Source organism: Capra hircus, chromosome 15, assembly GCF_001704415.2.
Source record: "Capra hircus breed San Clemente chromosome 15, ASM170441v1, whole genome shotgun sequence".
NCBI lineage: Eukaryota > Metazoa > Chordata > Mammalia > Artiodactyla > Bovidae > Capra > Capra hircus.
Window position 1 is genome coordinate 64,336,860 of NC_030822.1, and position 21,395 is coordinate 64,358,254.

A 21,395-nucleotide genomic window follows, 5' to 3' on the forward strand; every position below is an offset into this window, starting at 1 on the left:
TGTAAAACACTTTGACCACTATGGAAAACAGCATGGTGTTTCCATCAAAAAATTCAAAAGTACCATATGATCCAGTAATTTCAATTCCAGTACATATCCAAAAGGATTAAAAACTCTTAAAGAGATATTTGTACACCCCTGTTCAACAGCAGCATTATTCACAATAGCAAAAAGAGGAAACACAAATGTTTATAAACAGATAAATGGATAGACAAAAATGTGATCTATACATACCATGAAATGTTTTTCAGTCTTTAAAAAAGATTATGATATACAGCAATAGGAATGAACCTTATTAATAATAAGGTGAAATAATAAACCACTGAAATAATTCAGTCACAAAAAGACAAATGCTTATAGGAGGAAGCAAGGGCAGTGAAATTCAGACAGACAGAATATAGAATGGTGGTTGCCAAGGGCTGGGTGGAGGGGAGCATGGGGAGCTGTGGATGTGTACAGACTTCAGTTTTGCAAGGTGAAAAGTGTGCTGTAGATTGGCTGGACTACAGTATGAATGTACTATACCACTACTGTATATTTAAAAATGGTCAAGATGGTAAATTTTATGTTACATCTATTTTACAATTTTAAAAAACAGCAAATCACATTAACAGGTGACCAGCTATGAACACACACAAGCAAGGCAAGATCTACAAGCCACATCATGACCATTTCTTTCCTGGTTTGGAAATATGTACTAACCTTACACTTTCAACACTATGTATCAACGTTCCATGCTCTCAGCATGTTAGTGACAACAAAAAATGTCTTCAGATGTTGCTAAATGTGGGGCAGTGGTAAAGTAAAATAACCCCCTAAGACCTACTGCTTTAGAATTACACATTGTACGTTAGTGTAAATGTATGTACTTTTACATATTGCTGTATGTTAAAAAAAATTAAACATGTTGTACCTCATGGGAAAAGTGATTTTCAGGGAATAATTTTCATTAGGTTTTTGGCTTATTCATCAAGTTCCGAGTCTATTCTCTGTGAACACTTTGTACTATTTTTATGCAAAATCACTTTTTCAGAAACTGGACAAAGGAGCTTGAAACTCTAAGACCAAATTTACTGATTTTTTAATAATGATAAATATGCAGAATGCAAACTTTACATTTAGAGTATCACGATCTTTGTGTCTGTCATATTGTAGTATATTTCTTATAGACTCTAGAAATGTCAACTAGATCGCTCTCTGGCCTCTGCTCCCAAAAAAGAGCATTCATTTGGCTTTCTGTTACAAGGTAATCAAGAAAAACTACTATTTAGAAAGAGATACATCATACTGGTCTGTTGACATGTAGCAGACTTCCCAGTTCACACTACACTGTAAACTGCCTATATACCCCAGACTATGAGTTCTACAGGGATGGATATGCCCTTCTAGCTTACTGTTGTGGAGAAGGCATTGGCACCCCACTCCAGTACTCTTGCCTGGAAAGTCCCATGGATGGAGGAGCCTGGTAGGCTGCAGTCCATGGGGTTGCCAAGAGTTGGACATGACTGAGCGACTTCACTTTCACTTTCAGGCATTGGAGAAGGAAATGGCAACCCACTCCAGTGTTCTTGTCTGGAGAATCCCAGGGACGGGGGAGCCTGGGCTGCCATCTATGGGGGTCCACAGAGTCAGACATGACTGACGCGACTTAGCAGCAGCAGCAGCAGCAGCAGCAGTTTACTGTTGTTTCCCTATGAACCAGCACCATGCCTGGCACACAGAACACTCAAAATATTTGAATAAAATGAATGAGTCAGCATATTTTTTTAAAAAGATTTATTTTAAAACAGGTAACAGAATAACTGCAGCCATGAAATTAAAAGACCCTTGCTCCTTGGAAGAAAAGTTATGACCAACCTAGACAGCATATTAAAAAGCAGAGACATTAGTCAACAAAAGTCTGTGTAGTCAAAGCTTTGGTTTTTCCAGTAGTCATGTATGGATGTGAGAGTTGGACCATAAAGAAAGCTGAGCACCAAAGAATTGATGCTTTTGAACTCTGGTGTTGGAGAAGACTCTTGAGAGTTCCTTGGACAGCAAGAAGATCCAACCAGTCCATCCTAGAGGAAATCAGTCCTGAATATTCACTGGAATATTAAAGCTGAAATTCCAATACTTTGGCCACCTGATGTGAAGAACTGACTCATTGGAAAAGACCCTGATACTGGGAAAGATTGAAGGCAGGAGAAGGAGACGACAGAGGATGAGATGGTTGGATGGCATCATTGACTCAATGGACATATGAGTAAGTTCTGGGAGTTGGTGATGGACAGGGAAGTCTGGTGCACTGCAGTCCATGGGGCTGCAGAGAGTTTGACATGATTGAGTGACTGAACTGAACTGAACAGAATAATAAAGATATACATTCAACAGTACTGAAATAAATCTACATAATATATATAATTTCATTAAGATACAGTTAAAATATTTAAAGTGGCACATATGTTCATATTTCAAGCCAGTATACTAGCTTCTAGGTATTTAAAGGCTAGCCTACTTTAATCTTTAAAAAGACCAAAGATTTTCCTCTGTGTTTACTTGCTTTAAGCCATATTTAAATTTTTAGCCATTTCTAAGCATATATATTTTAAGTATATACTATAATGACCATGGATTTATTTTACCTACTAATTAGGAAGATGCTTTGGGGTGGTATGATCAGCACAGAGAATAGTGGAAGGGATATTATCTCCCTTAATCTGAACACAACTGTCAAGTCTATAATTTATTTGCTTTTCTAGTAGCTTCTCTCCTTGGTTTCCAGTGACCTTATGAGCAACTGACTGGTGAAGCCTAAATTCTTTTCACTTGAAAGATTTCTACATTAAAGACTGTCCATATTAAACCTGTACCTTCTTCAGTTTATTATATTTGGGTCTTGGACAAGTTATTTTATTTCCCCAGCTGTAAGCTGAGATAATATCACTAATCTTGCAAAAGATGCTGCATATAAGGTATGTCAGGTACTCAGCATACAATAAATATTCTATCATAAATATTTAAGAAATTCAACCACTCATTATTTGTTCCCAGTAAATTTCTATCTTATTCATTTCCAAATAGTGTTCCAGATGTCATAATTTTTAGAATCTTAATTCTATCACCTATGAATTAGTTATTCCCTCTGGTTGTTATCTGGCAAGCTTTTCACAGCCTGAATAAGACAGGAGTTTTACAGCATATCATTCAAGGTTGAAGAGTAGATTAATAATGTTACTCAAAACTATCTGGATCTATCAATTAGCAAGAATCAGCAATGAATTCACTTACCTATGCTATCATCTAGCTGATCATTTCTTATTCCAAGCATCAATATTTCAAGGTTTATTTTTTTTAATTTTTAAAAATCTTTTTACTTTTCAAGGCTTTCTTAAAGACATTCTAAGTTTACTGCATTCCTTCGATTCACTATGGTAATAAAACTACAAATATATATTAAATATTCATTTAGGAAATTTATAAGAAAAAATATATATCACAATAAGCTTCTAATTTGAAATGCAAAACAGAAAATTTAAAAACGGTTTCCCAGAAATCAAACTAAGAAATTTATAGTACGAAAAGTTCTGAGATTGTTTTTTAAATGCATAACAGAAGTTATAAGAAAGAGGAATTTCTTATGGTCAAAAATTTTTCAGTTTCAGAAGGAAACTAAAAACCAGAGTAAACTTGCCAAATTCACTAATCTATGAATTCAGCTGTAACATCTCTAAGAGGACTTTAAAAGGGCAATAATTAAATGCATCTCCCCTTGTGTCTACAATAAAGTTGGGACACAAGCAGGTTTACACTAGCCCACTAGCACAGGAACATAATGAGGAAAAATGTCTGTTTTGGCCTGGTAGTCTTCTCTTAGTAAGTGTATGGTTCTCTTCAGGTCAGAGCCAAGAAATTAAAGTAAGAGTAGTCCTCTGTCAGTGATAGCCCTGGAACTATGACATAACCAGACGTAAAACTTTTCTGGAAAGAATTATTCTTAATCCAGGCCACTCAAGATTCCCATGAGAAAGTCCTACTGAAAGTTAGTTCACCTTGTAAAATCACAAAATACATGGATAAACAGTCCACCAAAGATAAGACCCAATATATACAAACAGAACCTAAAGTTAAAAAAACAAAACAAAAAACTGGACATCATGAAACAAATAATAGACAAATCTGAAGAATGTACATACCTAGAAATGAATAACAACTTTTAAAAGGAGAAATCCAATGAGTAGTTTAAAAAGGAGATTATATAGCTAGTGACAAGAGAATTCATGAACTAGAAGACAGATATGAAGGCATTATAGAAAGATAAAGTACTGGAAACACAGAGGGCTTAAAAGATAAAGAGACTAAAATGAGAAAGTCTAATAAACATTTCTGAAAAAAAGAAAAAGTAACCATACTGTATCTGTGAAATTTGTTTTCCATATCATAACATCTTCATTATTGAGCAGCACTGAGTGACCTTACTATTGAAAATCCAACATATTTACTTACAATGGTATATAGATGGTTACAATTTTTAAGTTTTTCCTTCCTTTTATAGACTAATATTAAATAATTTATCATTCATATATAATATCTGGGAAATAAGTTTTAATTAAAAGCTACATCAAAGTTAGCAGTATATTTATTTGTTCTGACTGTAACAGTGATTTTACTGATTCAGTGATTCTACTGAAACTGATACAAGTATGTACTTGAGAAGAAAAAACAAATGTTTAGCCTAGAATTAGAGCATGATTGACAGTTATATCTAAAGTATGAGAAAACTGTTGCTTGAGACTAGTAAAGCAACTTTAGGGAACTGAAGCAAGTATTAAACATTTTTTTAAAAAACACAGTAATTCACTTAGTTCAATATTAATACTTATTCAAAGTATGTGGGTGGGTTAACAATGAAGGCCAAAGTACAATTTATAAAGGCTGAATCCAAGGCAATCACATGCTTAATATCACACCCAAGCTTTCCATCCTGGGAAAAGTCGGCTGAGATTTTTTGGGTCCATGGCCTGCTGTATGAGCAAATTCACCTGTCCACCAACACTGAGCACGGTTCCTTCCTCTACTCCTTTTAGTTTCTCTTGCAGTCTCATCAAGACACGTTCAGCTACTTTATTGAAACTCTGGTCAATATCACTAATGACAAAAACAAAGATTTTAATGAGGTGGAACAGTTTAAAGGGTCTTGGGAACAGGAGAATCAGAACAACTGTCAACAGATCCTGCTCACCTGAGATTTCGTTTGCATTCCTGGTCATCTGCATTTGGAGTGGAATGGAGCTCACTTTCATCATCTGGCCTCTGTTGTAAATATAAAGCTTTTAAAGGATTCATGGTCCAGTCAAAGAGAGGATCATATAGGAGGACCTAGATAGAGAACATTTGCATTAGAAGAACAATGTGCACTTTGACCAGTATTCTAATAGAGACCAATTACACGGCAGTTGATTGGAATGGAGGGGCAAACTTATCACATGTGCTTCATACTTCCTTGTGGAGAAAACTGCACTAACACGATGCTCTGGGCTTCTCTTCCCATCTGAATCCATTCTTCGTCCCAACTGGGGGCTGTGACATTGTCTGACCCATGGTTCCTGATGGAAACTTAATCAATTAAAAGGGCATAAGCACTAGTCACGTTCTTTCTTTCTCTCTCATGTCTTGATAAGTATGGTCCTGGGTAAGAACATTTGCTTGCAGGCCTCAATTCTCCCGGTGAGCTGGACCAAGGGATAGATTGGGGTGTAGGCGGTGGACAGCAGAAGCAAGTCTATTTGGACCTTACTCCTAAGCCATATTCTCCAACAGTTGTATCAGTGATAAACCTGACATTTCAATCTCTTACTTTTTAAAGTATTATTTAATCTAATTAATTTATTATATTTCTACACTATAAAGCTATTCTTTACTCAAGTTCAGACCATATTCTTTTTTAAAAAACTTATTTAATTGGAGGATAATTACTTTACAATATTGTGATGGTTTCTGCCATACATCAACATGAATCAGCCACAGGTATACATGTGTCCCCCTATCATGAACTCTTTTCCCACCTCCCTCCACCCCCTAGCTCTCTGGGTTGGCCCAGAGAGAGCACTGACTTTGGGTGTCCTGCTTCATGCATTGAACTTGCACTGGTTATCTCTTCTACATGTGGTAATATACATGTTTCAATGCTATTCTCTCAGAGCATTCCACCCTTGCCTTCTCCTAGAGTCTGAAAGTCTGTTCTTTACATTCGATCTCTTTTACTGTCCTACATGTAGGATTATCATTACTGTATTTCTAAATTCCATATATACACACACATTAATATACAGTATTCATGTTTTTCTTTCTGATTTAACTTCACTCATATAATAGGCTCCAGTTTCATCCATCTCATTAGAACTAACCCAACTGCATTCCTTTTTATAGCTGAGTAATATTCTATTGTGGATAGAATATTATGGAAGTCATGGATAACTTCCTTATCCATTCATCTGCCAATGGACATCTAGGCTGCTTCCATGCCCTAGCTATTGGAAAATAGTGCTGCAATGAAGAGTGGGGTACATGTGTCTTCTGTTTCCCTTGGGGTGCCTGCCCAGCAGTGCAATTGCTGGGTCATATGGCAGTTCTATTCCTAGTTTTTTAAGGAATCTCCACACTGCTCTCCATAGTGGTGGTACAAGTTTGCATTCCCACCAACAGTGTAAGAGGGTTCCCTTTTTCCCACATACTCTGCAGCCTTTATTTGTAGACTTTTTAATGATAGCCATTTTGACCAGCATGAGATGATTCATAATTGTGGTTTTGATTTACATTTCCCTAATAATGAGTGATCTTGAGCATCTCTTCATGTGTTTATTAGCCATCTGTATGTCTTCTTTGGAGAAATGTCTGTTTAGTTTTCTCACTTATTTTTTGATTGGGTTGTTCGTTTTTCTGGTATTGAGCTTCATGAGCTGCTTGTATATTTTGGAGATTAATTCTTTGTCAGTTGCCAGTGCCATACTGTCTTGATGACTGTAGTTTTGTAGTATAGTCTGAAGTCAGGAAAGTTTGATTTTTCCACTCCCATTCTTCTTTCTCTAGATTGAGTTGGCTATTTGAGGTTTTGTGTGTTTCAATACAAATTGTGAAATAATTTGTCCTGGTTCTGTGAATAATACTGTTGGCAATTTGATGGGGATTGTGTTGAATCTACAGATTGCTTTCAGTAATATACTCATTTTCACTATATTGATTCTTCCAATCCATGAACATGGTATATTTCTCCATCTATTTGTGTAATCTTTCATTTCTTTCATCAGTGTTTTATAGTTTTCTATATATAGGTCTTTTATTTCTTTAGGTAAATTTATTCCTAAGTATTTCACTCTTTTCATTGCAATGGTGAATGGGTTTGTTTCCTTAATTCCTTTTTCTGATTTTTCATTGTTAGTGTATAGGAACACAAGGGATTTCTGTATATTAATTTTATACCCTGCAACTTTACTATATTCATTGATTAGCTCTAGTAATTTTCTGGTGGCATCTTTAGGTGTTTCTATGTTGAGGATCATGTCATCTGCAAACACTGTGAGAGTTTTATTTCTTTCCCAATCTGGATTCCTTTTATTTCTTTTTCTTCTCTGATTGCTGTGGCTAGGACTTCCAAAACTATGTTCAGTACTGGTGGTGAGAGTGGACACTTAAGTATGTCCTTCTGTCCTAAAGAGTTTCTATTGAAAGACCAGCAGTTATCCTAATGGGGATCCCCTTGTATGTTATTTGTTGCTTTTCCCTTGCTGTTTTTAATATTTGCTCTTTGTGTTTAATTTTTGTTAGTTTGATTAACATGTGTCTTGAGGTTTTTTGCCTTGGGTTTATCCTGTTTGGGACTCTCTGGGTTTCTTGGACTTGGGTGGCTATTTCCTTCCCCATATTAGGGAAGTTTTGGGCTATTATCTCTAAGTATTTTCTCATGCCCTTTCTTTTTGTCTTCTTCCTCTGGGACATGTATGATTTGAATGTTGGTGTGTTTAACATTGTCCCAAAGGTCTCTAAGGTTGTCCTCATTTCCTTTTATACCTTTTCCCACTCAGCTTCACTTATTTCCACCATTCTGTCTTTCACCTCACTTATCCTTTCTTCTGTCTCAGTTACTGTAGTATGGTTCCTTCCATAGTGTTTTTAATCTCAGTTATTGCACTGTTCATTATTGATTGACTCTTTTATTTCTTCCAGATTCTTGTTAAACATGCCTTGCATCTTCTCAATCCATGTCTCCAGTCTATTTATCAGTAACTCCATCTTGTTTTCAAGATTTTGGATCATCTTTGCTATCATTATTCTGACCTATTTTCGAGGCAGACTCCATATCTCCTCTTTTTTGTTTGGTTTGGTGGGTTTTTATCATGTTCCTCTACCTGCTGGGTATTTCTCTGCCTTTTCATTTTGTTTAGATTGCTGATTGGGGTCTCCTTTCTGCAGGCTGGAGGGTCATGGCTCCTCTTAATTGTGGTGTCTGCTTCTTGTGGGTGGGGTTGGACTAATGGCTTATTAAGGTTTCCTGGTTGAGGGAACTTGTGTCTGTGTTCTGGTGGATGGAGGTCGATCTCTTCTCTCTGGAGTGCAATTAAGTGTCCAGTAGTGAGTTTTGTGATGTCTATGTGTTTGGTATGGCTTTGGGCAACCGTGACTCCTAATATTCAGGGTTGCGTTCCTGTTTTGCTAGGGAATTAGCATCAAGTGTCTCACACTGTAACTTGCTGGCTCTTGGGTGGAGCCTGGTTTCAGTGTAGGTATGGAGACTTTTGGGTAGGCTTATGTCTATTAATATTCTCTGGCATCAGGAATTCTATGATGGTCTAAAGTTCTGGAGTTGAGCCCCCTGCCTCTGGGTTTTGGTTCTCTTCTTAGTAGCCTCAAGATTTCTCCACCCACAGAGCTTCTTTGCTTATCTTGGCTTCCTCTGTTTGCAAGTCTCTTCAGTGTCTAATCTCTGCCCTGACACGAGGAGGTGAAGGTGGCCACTTATTCATGCTCACTTGCTCAGTTGTGCTGTGGAGAGGAACACTGCAAACAAAATTGGCTGGTATGTGGGTATGTGTGGGGAGTGCTCACAGTGGATGGACCACACTTGTGTTTGCAGCAGCCCAAAGCAGCATGTACTTCCCGGGTACACTGCTCAGGCTCCCAGGTGCTCTGCGAGGGCACTGTCCCAAGTGGACCCTACATTTTGTGCACTTCACAGGTCCAAGCTGCTCAGGTGACCAGGTGCTCAATGAGCACACTGTCTCAGGTAGGCCATGAATCTTATTAACCTACCCAGTCCTGACCGCTTGGTTTCCCAGGTGTGCCACAAGGGCACAGTCCCAAGTGCGCTATGTATCTCTTCTGGAAAGCTGGTTTCAGGTTGTGACACTCCCGGCTGATGTGACCTGTCCAGGATCCCAGCAAGATGTGGTTAGTGACAGGCAGCCTGCTCACAGTTTGGTGGGAGATGTGATCTCGGGGCCAAGACTGCAGTGGCCCCTTGCCTTCTGCCTCTGGCTGCCGCACTCCTGCCTCTCTGCCTCCAGGAAAGGAGGGTCATAAATGGCAGCAGGCTTGCTTTCCTTTAGTATTCTTTAGGGCACAACCCTTTGTTCTGTGAGCATGCCAGGTGTCACTGTGCCAGTTAGAGCCTTCCTGCAGGAAAGGTTCTTTTTTTTTTTTTTGTCTATCTGGTATTCCCACGGTTAGGGTCGCTATGTCCCTTTAGCCCCCTTAGACTGTCCTCAGGCCATTCAAGCCCAGTCATCCTAAGGACCAATGATGCAGCCCACACCTCCACGCCCAGCCTCTATTTGCTGCAGGCAGACACAATCATCTGAGTTGTTTCTCTGTGGTAATTGTGGTTAGGTGCATATTCTTGGTATTTTATTTTCTGGTTATGTTGCCCTCTGAGATTCCAAAGCTCCCCACTGATCCCTCCTGTGAGAGGGTTTCCTCTTGTGTGGAATCTTCTCCTTCACGACTTCCTCTCCAGGACAGGTCTCTGTCCCTAAATCCTTTGTCTCTCTCTTCGTCTTTTATCTTTTGTTCTACCTCCTTTTGGGTTGCCTTTCTGGGTGTTTGGTGTCCTCCACCAGTGTTCAGAAGTTGTTTTGTGGAAGTTGCTCCACATTCAAATGATCTTTTGATGTACTTGTGGGGGAGAAAGTGATCTATCTCCCTGTCCTATTCCTTGCCATCTTCTATACATTATTCTTAAGGCCCTTTCTTTTTCACTAAGTTCCAAATTTGGGTAGGAGAAAAAAGGTATAATTTATTGAAAACTTCTCAGAACCAAAGGTCTAGTGCTATGACTGGCATTCTGAAATCTATATATGGAGTACTGTTTGAATACCAAACTAATTTGTAAACATAATGACAGGAGAGTAGACTAAAATAACATTCCAGAGGACTGGGATCCAGCAAAACTCTTGAGAAGTATCCTGATAAAGCTGAAGATACAAAGTCCATAGTGAGGTCAATTGGGAAACTATTCTTGACGATTGGGACAACCACACCAAATAATTTGAAGAAATTCAGACAGAGTTACAGAGGAAACAGTAGGCAGATCAGTAAAACACACAAAGTTTATAAAGCTCATGTTACAGTTATTACAGGTGAAGATGCGGATCAATTATCAAGTCTGAAACTCCCCAACAGTTTACATCTTAGTAAAATCTAAAGTACTCACACTCATGTAGGAACCCCTAGATAATCTGTTCACTTTTAGCTATCTAATTTTATACTCCACTACTCTTTAAACAATGAGGCTTCTGAGCAATTTGGCATTCAACCAGTAAAACTTCTGAGGCATTGAGGGAATTACCCTCTTTCAAATACCAAAGGAACCCCTAAATCTACCCAGGCACAAAAAAACCTTTTGACTGAGACTGAGCAGAGTAAAATACTGGGGAATATATTAAGTTTCTTTGGGTCTTAAATCAATTTGAAAATTTAGATTTTTTTGGCTTAAAGGCAAAAAAGCAAGATAATTTAATTTTAGAACTTGATTTCTACATTATTGAGGCATCCATGTTATCATTTATTCTTGCTGCAGAACTAACGGCAAACTGTAATAAATGATAACATGTATAAATATAATATGGGAAAATGGAAAGCTTCTCCAGCCTTGAGAACAGCACATCCTTGGAATTAATTTTATCAACATAGTATTGGGACCTATTTTAACACTCTTTGTACCAAAAATCTATATTGCCACCAGCAGTTGAAAGATCTATAAAGAGGACTTTGGTTTATAAAGGTTGCAGACACAGGACCACCTTAAAAGACTATTAATTTCACCCTCCTTGGCATATAGTTCTGGCCATTGTTGATCACAGGTTTAATGGTTAATGCCAGTGAATTAACAGAGATTCTCAACCTTGGCTGCCAGTAGGAGAACTTTTATAAAATACAAGTGTTCTTGCCTCATCCCTAGAAGTTCAAATTTGATCAACATCAATGTTGTTTAACACAACTCTACTTCCATGCTTCTCTGCGGAGGATACTCTTCTGGTCTCTTGCCCCCCATACCCTGTACTAGGAGAGAAAAGGACTGCCTCAGGTACTCAATTCTCACTTGGGTAGAATTAATGTCATAAGCACTGGAAATTCGCTGGACTCCCTTCCCTTTCTGCCCTGATTAATATGAAGCAGTAATCCTGATGGGGTGTTTAGGCCCTGTAGGCCCAAACCCCACTCAGTGGGCTGTCCCCAGGTTAAGAAAGTAGAGAGGCACTGAGGTGGCAGCAGCAGTAAGCCAGTTTGGCCCTAACTCCTCAGTCATGTTCCTGCAGTAACACTGCTGACACTCTGATCTCCATCTATCTCACTACATGGTTATGAACCTGGGCAGTGGAAAGGAGATATAATTTACTGATTTCTTTTAAAATTCCAAAGGAAACCATTCTGGAAATAATACCATACAAGATAACTAAGATGTCAGTGCTGATGTACGTATTGGAGACTAGAGGTTACTTATAGTGCTGTACATTCCAAGAAACCTGAGGGGGCTGAAGGCATTTCTAAACCACTATTAACTCTCCTGCTGCCAGTATCATCCCACATCTTTAAAACAAAGTACTGAACCTCAAATCAGTGCCCTCCTAACAAGACAACAGTCTATTAGGTAGAGAAATAAAAATTTCCTTATAATATACTTTACCTCTACAATGGTTAACAGGGTCTCCTTAGAATTTCTCATTACCTCCATGGTTTTTTCACAGCATCTACAAACACATTGTAAATATGAATTTACATGAACATTTTCAATGTATCTTTATCTCCTATATATTCCTGTCTAGTGTGCTGAAACTATTTTTGTTAATTCCCAAATTAATATCTCAAAGAGCACAGTACTTGGCAGAGTGAGTTTTCAGTAGAGGTTTCTGAAAAGAATATAAATAGGTATGTGAATATAAGCTTAGCGTTTATAAGAGTAACAAGCTACTACTATGAAACATTTCTTTCAGTTGATTATTATGGTAATCAATAGTTTACTTTCACTAGAATCTGCCAAGTTAAAAGTTGAGTGTGTAGACTAAAGAAATATTGAGTATTGTAGACCTATGCTGGGAAAGCTACAGGGGACTGTAAAGTTGGCAGGAATTGGTATCAGACCATAAACTTCTTTAGGATAAATTATGCACCCAAGAGTGAGTACCTAATAGAAGTTCTGATCAATAAACAAAGATTTAGCTAGGACAGAGGTGTGAAAAGTAAAGGCAGGCTGCTTTCAGAGGTAGTAAGGGAGAACAGTAACATTATGTGTATTATATTGAGTGACATCCTAGGCGGTTTGAAGGAAGGGGAAATTACTGTTTTTACCCATAGTCAGTAAAGCACTGGAATGTAATTCTAGCAATGAATTCTACAATCTATAGAAATCAATAATCTGAATAATTTTGACACCAAAAATCATCTACCCTACCTTACCTTATTTGGCTTACCTTCTGAAGACACCTTCAACACCAGTAATGCCCATCCCATCCACAATATCTCTGGTAAGTCTAAAAGGAACTGTTTCAGGAGTAGGAAGGATTTTGCCCTGTTCAAAAGCAACTCCTAAAGTAAAAAATATAGTGAGGTTAGGAGGTCACAGAGCTAATTTACTTTCCTCTCAACTGGCCTGTGAACTTTGCAGAGGCACCAAATAACTTGTCACCAATATTCAATCAGTATTAGAACACACAGTCATTTATTCTATGCTCTGCCTGCCTTATCTTCAAAATGCTCCAGAAAAATCAATCTCAAATTTTAAAAAACAAGTTTAAAAACTATTTATTAACATATAATCAGAGAAACCTATATTAAAGGGTGACTTTTAAGAATGAGGTAGTGAAGGGTAGAATTTAAAATACAGAAGATATGTATATTTATCTTTTACTGATTTTTCCCCAATGGTAATATCTTGCAAAAAACTATAGTACAATATTACAACCAGGAAGTTGACACTAATACAATTAAGATACAGAATATTTTCATCACTATAAGGATCTCTAATGCTATATTATTGTTGTTCAGTCGCCAAGCTGTCTGACTCTTCATGACCCCATGGACTGCAGCACACCAGGCTTCCCTGTCCCTCACCATCTCCCAGAGTTTTCCCAAGTTCATGTCCATTGTATTGATGATGTCATCCAACCATCTCATCCTGCGTCACCCCCTTCTCCTTCTGCCTTCAATGTTTCCCAACATCAGGGTCTTTTCCAACGAGTCAGTTGTTCGTATCAGGAGGTCAAAGTATCAGAACTTCAGCTTTAGCATCTGATCTTCCAATGAATATTCAGGGTTAACATTCTTTAAGATTGACTGGTTTGATCTCCTAGCTGTCCAAGGGACTCTCAAGAGTATTCTCCAGCACCACAACTTGAAAGCATCAACTCTTTGGGCTCTGCTATATTAGCTTATGCTGTATCAGGCATACCTATTTACCTCCCAAGGCCTACCCCTACTCTCTCTTCTTCCAGTAATCACTAATCTATTTTCCATTTTTATAATTTTGTAATTTCAAGCATGTTTTATTAATGGAGTCAAACAGTATGTAACCTTTGGGAATTAGTTTTTCCCTCAACGTTAATTCTCGAGAGAATCATCTAAACTGTCATTTATACTGAGTTGCATTCCATGGTATGAATGTACCATTTTGCTTAAGCATTTGCCCATTTAAAGGACATCTGGATTGCTTCCAATATGGGGCTATAATCTGTGGTACAGGTAAGTATCCTTTTGTGTGCTGAATTTACTGTTTATCTTATTTGATGAAATGGCTATTCATGCCTTTTACCCATTTAATAACTGTTTTGTTTTGTTTATACTGGTGAAGTTTGAGAGTTCTTAGGGACTATGCTTTAGGTGTCAAGTCTAAGAACTCTTTGTCTAGCCCAAGTTGCTGAAGATTTTCTCCTTTTCTTTCTCTGTTGTCATACTGGATGATTTCTACTCTTCTGTCTTCATGTTCACTGATCCTTCCTTTTGCTTCTTGAGCTTAACCATTGAGTTTTAAAATTTTAATTATTGCATTTTACCGTTCTAAAATTTTCACCTGGTTCTTTCATATGTCCTATTTTTATGCTGAGACTGCTTCCATGTTGAGACTTATTACCTTTTCATTTGTTTTAAACATGTTTGCAATTGCTCCATGAAGCATTTTTATGATGGCTCCTTTAAAATCTTTTTCGGATAATCCTTTGTCATCTTAGTGCTGATATTTTTTGTTTTTCATTCAAACTATGATTTTCCTGACAAATGATTTTCAATTGAAATTGACCTTTTTGTATATTACATTATGAGACTCTGGATTTATACTTCTGCTTTTGCTGGCTTTTGAAGTAACCACACTGAAGTAACTGCTAAGTGATGATAGAAGACCAGATTCCTCAATTGGCCTCCTCTGACATCCAAGAGGAGAGGGGGTTCCTTGCTATAGCTGGGTGAGACTGGAAGTCCAGGCTTCCTGCATGGTTTCCACTGACACCGTGAGTGAGTTGGAGGAAAAACAAGGTTTGAAAATATAGACAAGGAGGTAAACAGAATATATGTTACAGTGAGATGGTCTAATATATTGTTATTGGAGTCCCAGAAAGAGAGGGGAGAATCTGTATGGGTACTATAGCATTACTATGACTTAGAATATAGCAGAAGTGACACTGTGCCAGTTGCATGCTAGCTCTTAACTTCCACTTCCTTCCTCTTGGAACCCTGAGATGTGTTATAAGAAATTCAGGTTATATGGCTGATTCATGTTGATGTTTGGTAGAAACCAATGTAACACTTTATGGTAATTATCCTTTAATTAAAAAAAAAAACGACCTCAGGCAAAGATGAACAAATCTTAGGGAGAACTACTTTAAAAAAATAAACTAATATACTTTTAATCATACACACACAAAAAGTTCAGGTTACTTTGCTATACAGAGAGGTCACATGGAGGAGCAATGAAACATCAAATGTGTAAGAAGCCATCCTAGAAACTGGCCCAGTTTAACCCTAAGGCAAATTCAGCCCCAGGTTCTGACTACAATAGTATGAAAGATCCTAAGTGAGAACTGTCCAACTGAGTCCAGTCAACCCATAGGCTATGAGAGACAATAATAGTAGTTTTAAGCCACCAAGTATAGGGTGGTTTCTTATGCAGCAATGGATAGTCAAAGAGATACACAAGAAAAACAAATCAATTAACAAAGTCATTCAAGTGTATGGATATTGAGATTTTACAAAACCTATGTAGCCAGCATTCCAGAAGCCCTACCCCATCTCCCTAACAATCATGAACCACCTCTTCAAAGGATTACCGCTATCCTGACTTCTAACACTGTAGATTAATTTTATCAGTATTATACAGTATATATTCTTTCATATCTAGATTCACTTAACTTTGTATTTGTGTTTTCCCATGTTGTGTGTGGCTATAGTTCATTCAATGTCACTGTTATACAGTATTTCATTTTATGAATACAATACAATTCATTCACCCATTTTCCTTTCCAAGTACTAACCAGCCCCAATCCTGCTTAGCTTCCAAGATCAGACAAGACTGGATGCATTCAGGGTGGTATAGTTATAAACTATTCGTTCATTCTATTTGTGATGGGGGTTGGGGCTATTTCCAGTTTGGAGTATTATGAATAGTACTACTATGAACATTCTTATACACATGGTGTATATTTCTACTGCAGAGGAATTGCTGGGTCACAACTCCCAGCTTTAGCAGATAATGCCGAACAGTACCACAAAGTAGCTATACCAATTTACTTTTCTCATTTATAGATGCATTTAGCATGGCCTGACTTTGTCCCTTCTAGACCACTGTCCTTTCATTCTCATGCAAAATTTCACTCCTCTACTGAGTTCCCACATTCAGGCTCTAACAACTCCACTCATTCTCATATTTACTATACCCCAGCTTCTAAGAAATACTCTCAAATTCATTGAATGTTGACATGGATCTAGCTCATGATCTTCCTCTCTGTCCTAATTCTGGAATTCGTTCTGGGGAAAATCATTTATTTATTTTTTTTTAATTTTTTGTTTAATTTTTATTTTTACTTTATTTTACTTTACAATACTGTACTGGTTTTGCCATACATTGACATGAATCCACCACGGGTGTACATGCGTTCCCAAACATGAACCCCCCTCCCACCTCCCTCCCCATAACATCTCTCTGGGTCATCACCGTGCACCAGCCCCAAGCATGCTGTATCCTGCGTTGGACATAGACTGGTGATTCGATTCTTACATGATAGTATATATGTTACAATGCCATTCTCCCAAATCATCCCACCCTCTCCCTCTCCCTCTGAGTCCAAAAGTCCATTATACACATCTGTGTCTTTTTTGCTGTCTTGCATACAGGGTCATCATTGCCATCTTTCTAAATTCCATATATATGTGTTAGTATACTGTATTGGTGTTTTTCTTTCTGGCTTACTTTACTCTGTATAATCGGCTCCAGTTTCATCCATCTCTATGATCTTATCTGTCCTAATGAAATTCAGTTTTACTCTCTCTTAGCAAACCACTAAGTGAAAACTTACACTATAAAACTTCGGTTCAGTTCAGTCGTGTCCAACTCTCTGCGATGCCATGGATTTGCAGCATGCCAGGCTTCCCTGTACATCACCAACTCCTGGAGCTTGCTCAGACTCATGTCCATCAAGTCGGTGATGCCATCCAACCATCTCATCCTCTGTTGTCCCCTTCTCCTCCTGCCCTCAATCTTTCCCAGCATCAGGGTATTTTCCAATGAGTCAGCTCTTCGCATCAGGCGGCCAAAGTATTGGAGCTTCAGCATCAGTCCTTCCAATGAATATTCAGAGTTGATTTCCTTTAGGATTGACTGGTTTGATCTCCTTGCACTCTAAAGGAATTTCAAGAGTCTTCAACACAACAGTTCAAAAACATCAATTCTTGAGCACTCAGCTTTCTTTATGGGCCAATTCTCACATCCTGGAGATGTGAGAACTCCTGGAAAAACCATAGCTTTGACTAGATGAATCTCTGCTGGCAAAGTAATGTCTCTGTTTTTTAATATGCTGTTGCTAGGTTGGTCATAGCTTTTCTTCCAAGAGGCAAGCATCTTTTAATGTCATGGTTGCAGTCACCATCTGCAGTGATTTTGGAGCCCAAGAAAATACTGTCACTTTTTCCATTGTTTCCCCATCTATTTACTATGAAGTGATGGGACCAGATGCCATGATCTTCATTTTTTGAATGCCGAGTATTAAGCCAGTTTTTTCACTCTTCTCTTTCACTTTCAAGAGGCTCTTTAGTTCCTCTTCACTTTCTGCCTTAAGGGTGGTGTCATCTGGATATCTGAGGTTATTGATATTTCTCCTGTAATCTGGATTCCAGCTTGTGCTTCATCCAACCTGGCATTTTGCATGATGTACTCTGTCTATAAGTTAAATAAGCAGGGTGACAATATACAGCCTTGACATATTCCTTTCCCAATCTGGAACCAGTCCATTGTCCCATTTCTGGTTCTAACTGTTGCTTTTTGATCTGCATACAGATTTCTCAGGAGGCACGTAAGGTGGTCTGGTATTCCCATCTCTTTAAAAATTTTCCAGTTTGTTGTGATCCACACAGTAAAAGGTTTTTATCATAGTCAATGAAGCAGAAGTAGATGTTTTTATGGAATTATCTTGCTTTTTCTACAATCCAATGGATGCGGGCAATTTGATCTCTTGTTCCTCCACCTTTTCTAAATCCAGCTGGAACATCTAGACTATAAAACTTATCATCTCCTAAAACAGTACTTTGTAAGTAATCTTAAATTCTACATTCTAATCAAAACCTCTTCTCCTTCTGCCCCTTTATTCTTATTAAATACTCTTCAAACTCATCAAGATTTCTAGTCTGTTAGTCTCTCTTCTTTCCCTACTCTGCTCAGGGTATAGCCTGCAAAGTTGATTACTCTTGCTAGTACTTTAAATCTTCCTGGCCCCTTGTTCCTCTATGCTTACCATTTCAAAGTAGAACTTAACTCTAAGGTTATTGAGGACTGCTGGAAGAAATCATATGATGACACTACAAATTTAGGATTATTATCCTAGGAAAGCATCCCTTAAAATACTTGGCCAGTCTTATATATCCCTTTCTAGTCAACTTGTGGTATCATCTCCATGGTACCCATTTAAAATTTTTTATTGTTCTTTTAGGGTCTGTTACCATCCCTCCAATTCTTAGCAAATAAACATGTTTTTCAGTTCTCAGAGAAGATGGAATAGCAAATATAATTTCTCAAATTACCCTCTGGTCAAAGAGTTTCCTAATGATAATGTGTTCATCCTTTCTTCTACATGCTTCCAGTATAAAGCCAACTCTATACACACATACTTTATGATTTCCCTTGCTATTTTAATCTTTTTGTCTCTCCTATAAGTACCTCCCATCTTAAGAAAGCAAATGAGCATGTTCTCTGGCAGTCCAGTGGTTAGGACTCCACACACTCACTGCCGAGGGCCCAGGTTTGGTCTCTGGTCAGAGAATTAAGGTCCTACAAGCCATGTAGTGTGGCCAAAAAAAGAAAGACAGCAAATGAATAAGAATAAATACACCTCAAAATCCCAAAAATGGGTGGGGGAGGGGACCAAATATTTACCTCCCATCTCTGTAACAAATTTCTCTTTATTCTTCTCTCATTTCTAAACTTCTTGCAGAACAGTTCCACATTATTAGCCTACATGTCCTTAACTTCCAAACCTCCATTCAATCCTTGCCTTTTCACAATCTCACTTCCTCCATTCTATCCCAAATTTACTAAGATTGATTAATTAAGTTCAAAGGCCTATTTTCAGCATTCATCTTATTTGACCTTTCTGCATCAGATACTACTGAGCACAGAGCTTCTTTGTCCACGAAAATTTATTCTCTCTTGGCTTCCAAGATAGCCCTACTTTAGTTTCTATGATTCTATTACTTGGTGGTTATTCCTCATTTTTTTTTCTGACTCAGCCTTTTTCTTCCCCTTCTTTCTTTTGGGCTCTGCTGTGCAGCTTGTGGGATCTTTGCTCCCCAACCAGGAAATGAACCTGGGCCCTGGGCAGTGAGAGCACTGAGTCCTAACCACTGAACCACTGGGGAATATTCAAGACTCAGACTTCTGTTGGTATTCCTTACAATTCTACCATTAGTCCTCTTCATCAAGAATGATGTATAAGATTAGCACCTCCCCTAGTCCAGTGACTAACTGTACTCTATTTGCTTAAAGTTCTACATCTCTTACTATTTTCAACATCTTTACTTTCCTATATATTAAACTGCCTACTTCCCCTGGAAATGCCATTAATATCTCAAAACTACGCACAAAACTAAGTTCACCAGTTTCTTATTTTCCAAGAAACCCGCTGTTTTCCTTAGTTAGAAGCTTCAATTATCTTGGAGTACCCTCTCCCATTGTTTCCACATCTTATATCACTGGTGCAAAATTACTACAAAAATGTCCCTAAATCCAATCTCATGGTCCATACAACTTTAGTCCAAACCATCTCTTGTTTAAACTATTATAATCTCCCCTAACTTGTATTCCTACTGATAATACTGTTCTCCAAATTATCTTTCCAATAAACAGGATTATGTTCTGATCAAATATATCTTCATTCACTTTCCATTGTTTAAAAGACTGAAGTTGAAACTTCTTGGCCTGGCTTTTTATAATCTCGTACCAGTCTATATCTCAAGCTACTCAACTACATACAAACTTCACTCCAGCCACACTTAATTTCTCACCATTCCTACAACATTATATCTTCAATATCCTTCCCTTCATTATCTGCTCTATCTTCTCTCCAGATTATCCTTTCTTTCTCTTCAACCTGGCTTAAATGTCACTCATTATCTGAGGCAGAATTAGCTACTCCCTCCAGTATCACTGTGTTTAAGCTTTTCTTTTTAAATAAGCAATATTTATTGTTTTGATATATCTGTCTCTCTTTCATACTCGCAATCCTGGTAGGCAAACAACAACAAAAATTTCTTGATGACCAAATATTTACTGAACAAAGAAATATATCTTTGGTTACTTACCTAAATCTATATGTACGAGTTCTGCTGACTGCTCATTTATCAAGATATTCTGTACATGTCTATCACCAAGTCCAAGTATGTAACCAACTAGGAAAAAAAAAAAACACTTGAAATCACTGATATCATCTATTTCTATAACACAATTAGCCATAATTTGAACGAATACTATTGACTATTAGGCTTTTTTGCCTACTAAAGGAAATGTTGTATATTTTGCACATTTCCTTTTGGCCATGTTCAGTTTAAGTTAAATCTTGCCAGCTATTTTAATTTATACTGCATTTTACAAATCCTAGATGATTTGTTTAAAAAAAAATTTTCCCTTTACTAATACATACATATATTCAAAAATTTGTACTTCAAAATAAGTGTGGTTAAAATTGAGACCCATTATTTACCAAAGCAGCACATTATATATACTCAGATATTTATTAAGTATACTTTTAAACTGAGATGCCTATGGGTAAGTTCTTCATTCTTCAGTGAAACTTTCTTCTGCTTGATGAATTATATGTAACACAAATTAATCATTAATTCATTTAATTAGGTATATATCCAGGAAAAACTACATTTCTATTTTTAAGACAGATGATAGCATGCTTTGAAATGTTTTTAACCTAATCAAAAACACCATGAGATGTTACAGAAAAAATAGTGAACAGAATGTCAGGATGCCTGGGATGCATGGCTAGCTCTGTCATTAACTGGGCCTACTTTCCTGTTCATAAAATTAGTTGAATTCAATGTAGAAAAAAAGAGGGTTTCATTATTACCCAGAAACTTTTCAAAACATACATGCCCTGCCTTTCTGGTATACTGTACCTAAGTGATGAAAAGAGTGTTCTTTCATTAAAAACAATAGATCACTGATA

The 21,395-nt window shown here is 37.5% G+C and overlaps 1 protein-coding gene across 4 annotated transcripts in view; it reads right to left on the bottom strand.

Annotated features, from left to right (window-relative positions):
* ATM (ATM serine/threonine kinase) overlaps positions 2,734–21,395 on the bottom strand; it is a 155,913-nt gene continuing 137,251 nt past the window's right edge. For all 4 annotated transcript variants that reach the window (XM_018059835.1, XM_018059834.1, XM_018059836.1 and 1 more), the window contains exons 60-64: positions 20,524–20,610; positions 12,942–13,056; positions 12,158–12,221; positions 5,222–5,358; positions 2,734–5,127 (exon numbers count right to left, since the gene is read on the bottom strand). In XM_018059835.1, coding sequence (XP_017915324.1) covers positions 4,944–5,127; positions 5,222–5,358; positions 12,158–12,221; positions 12,942–13,056; positions 20,524–20,610 — 587 coding nt within the window. In that variant the 3' untranslated portion in view covers positions 2,734–4,943. The remainder of the gene's footprint in view (positions 5,128–5,221; positions 5,359–12,157; positions 12,222–12,941; positions 13,057–20,523; positions 20,611–21,395) is intronic.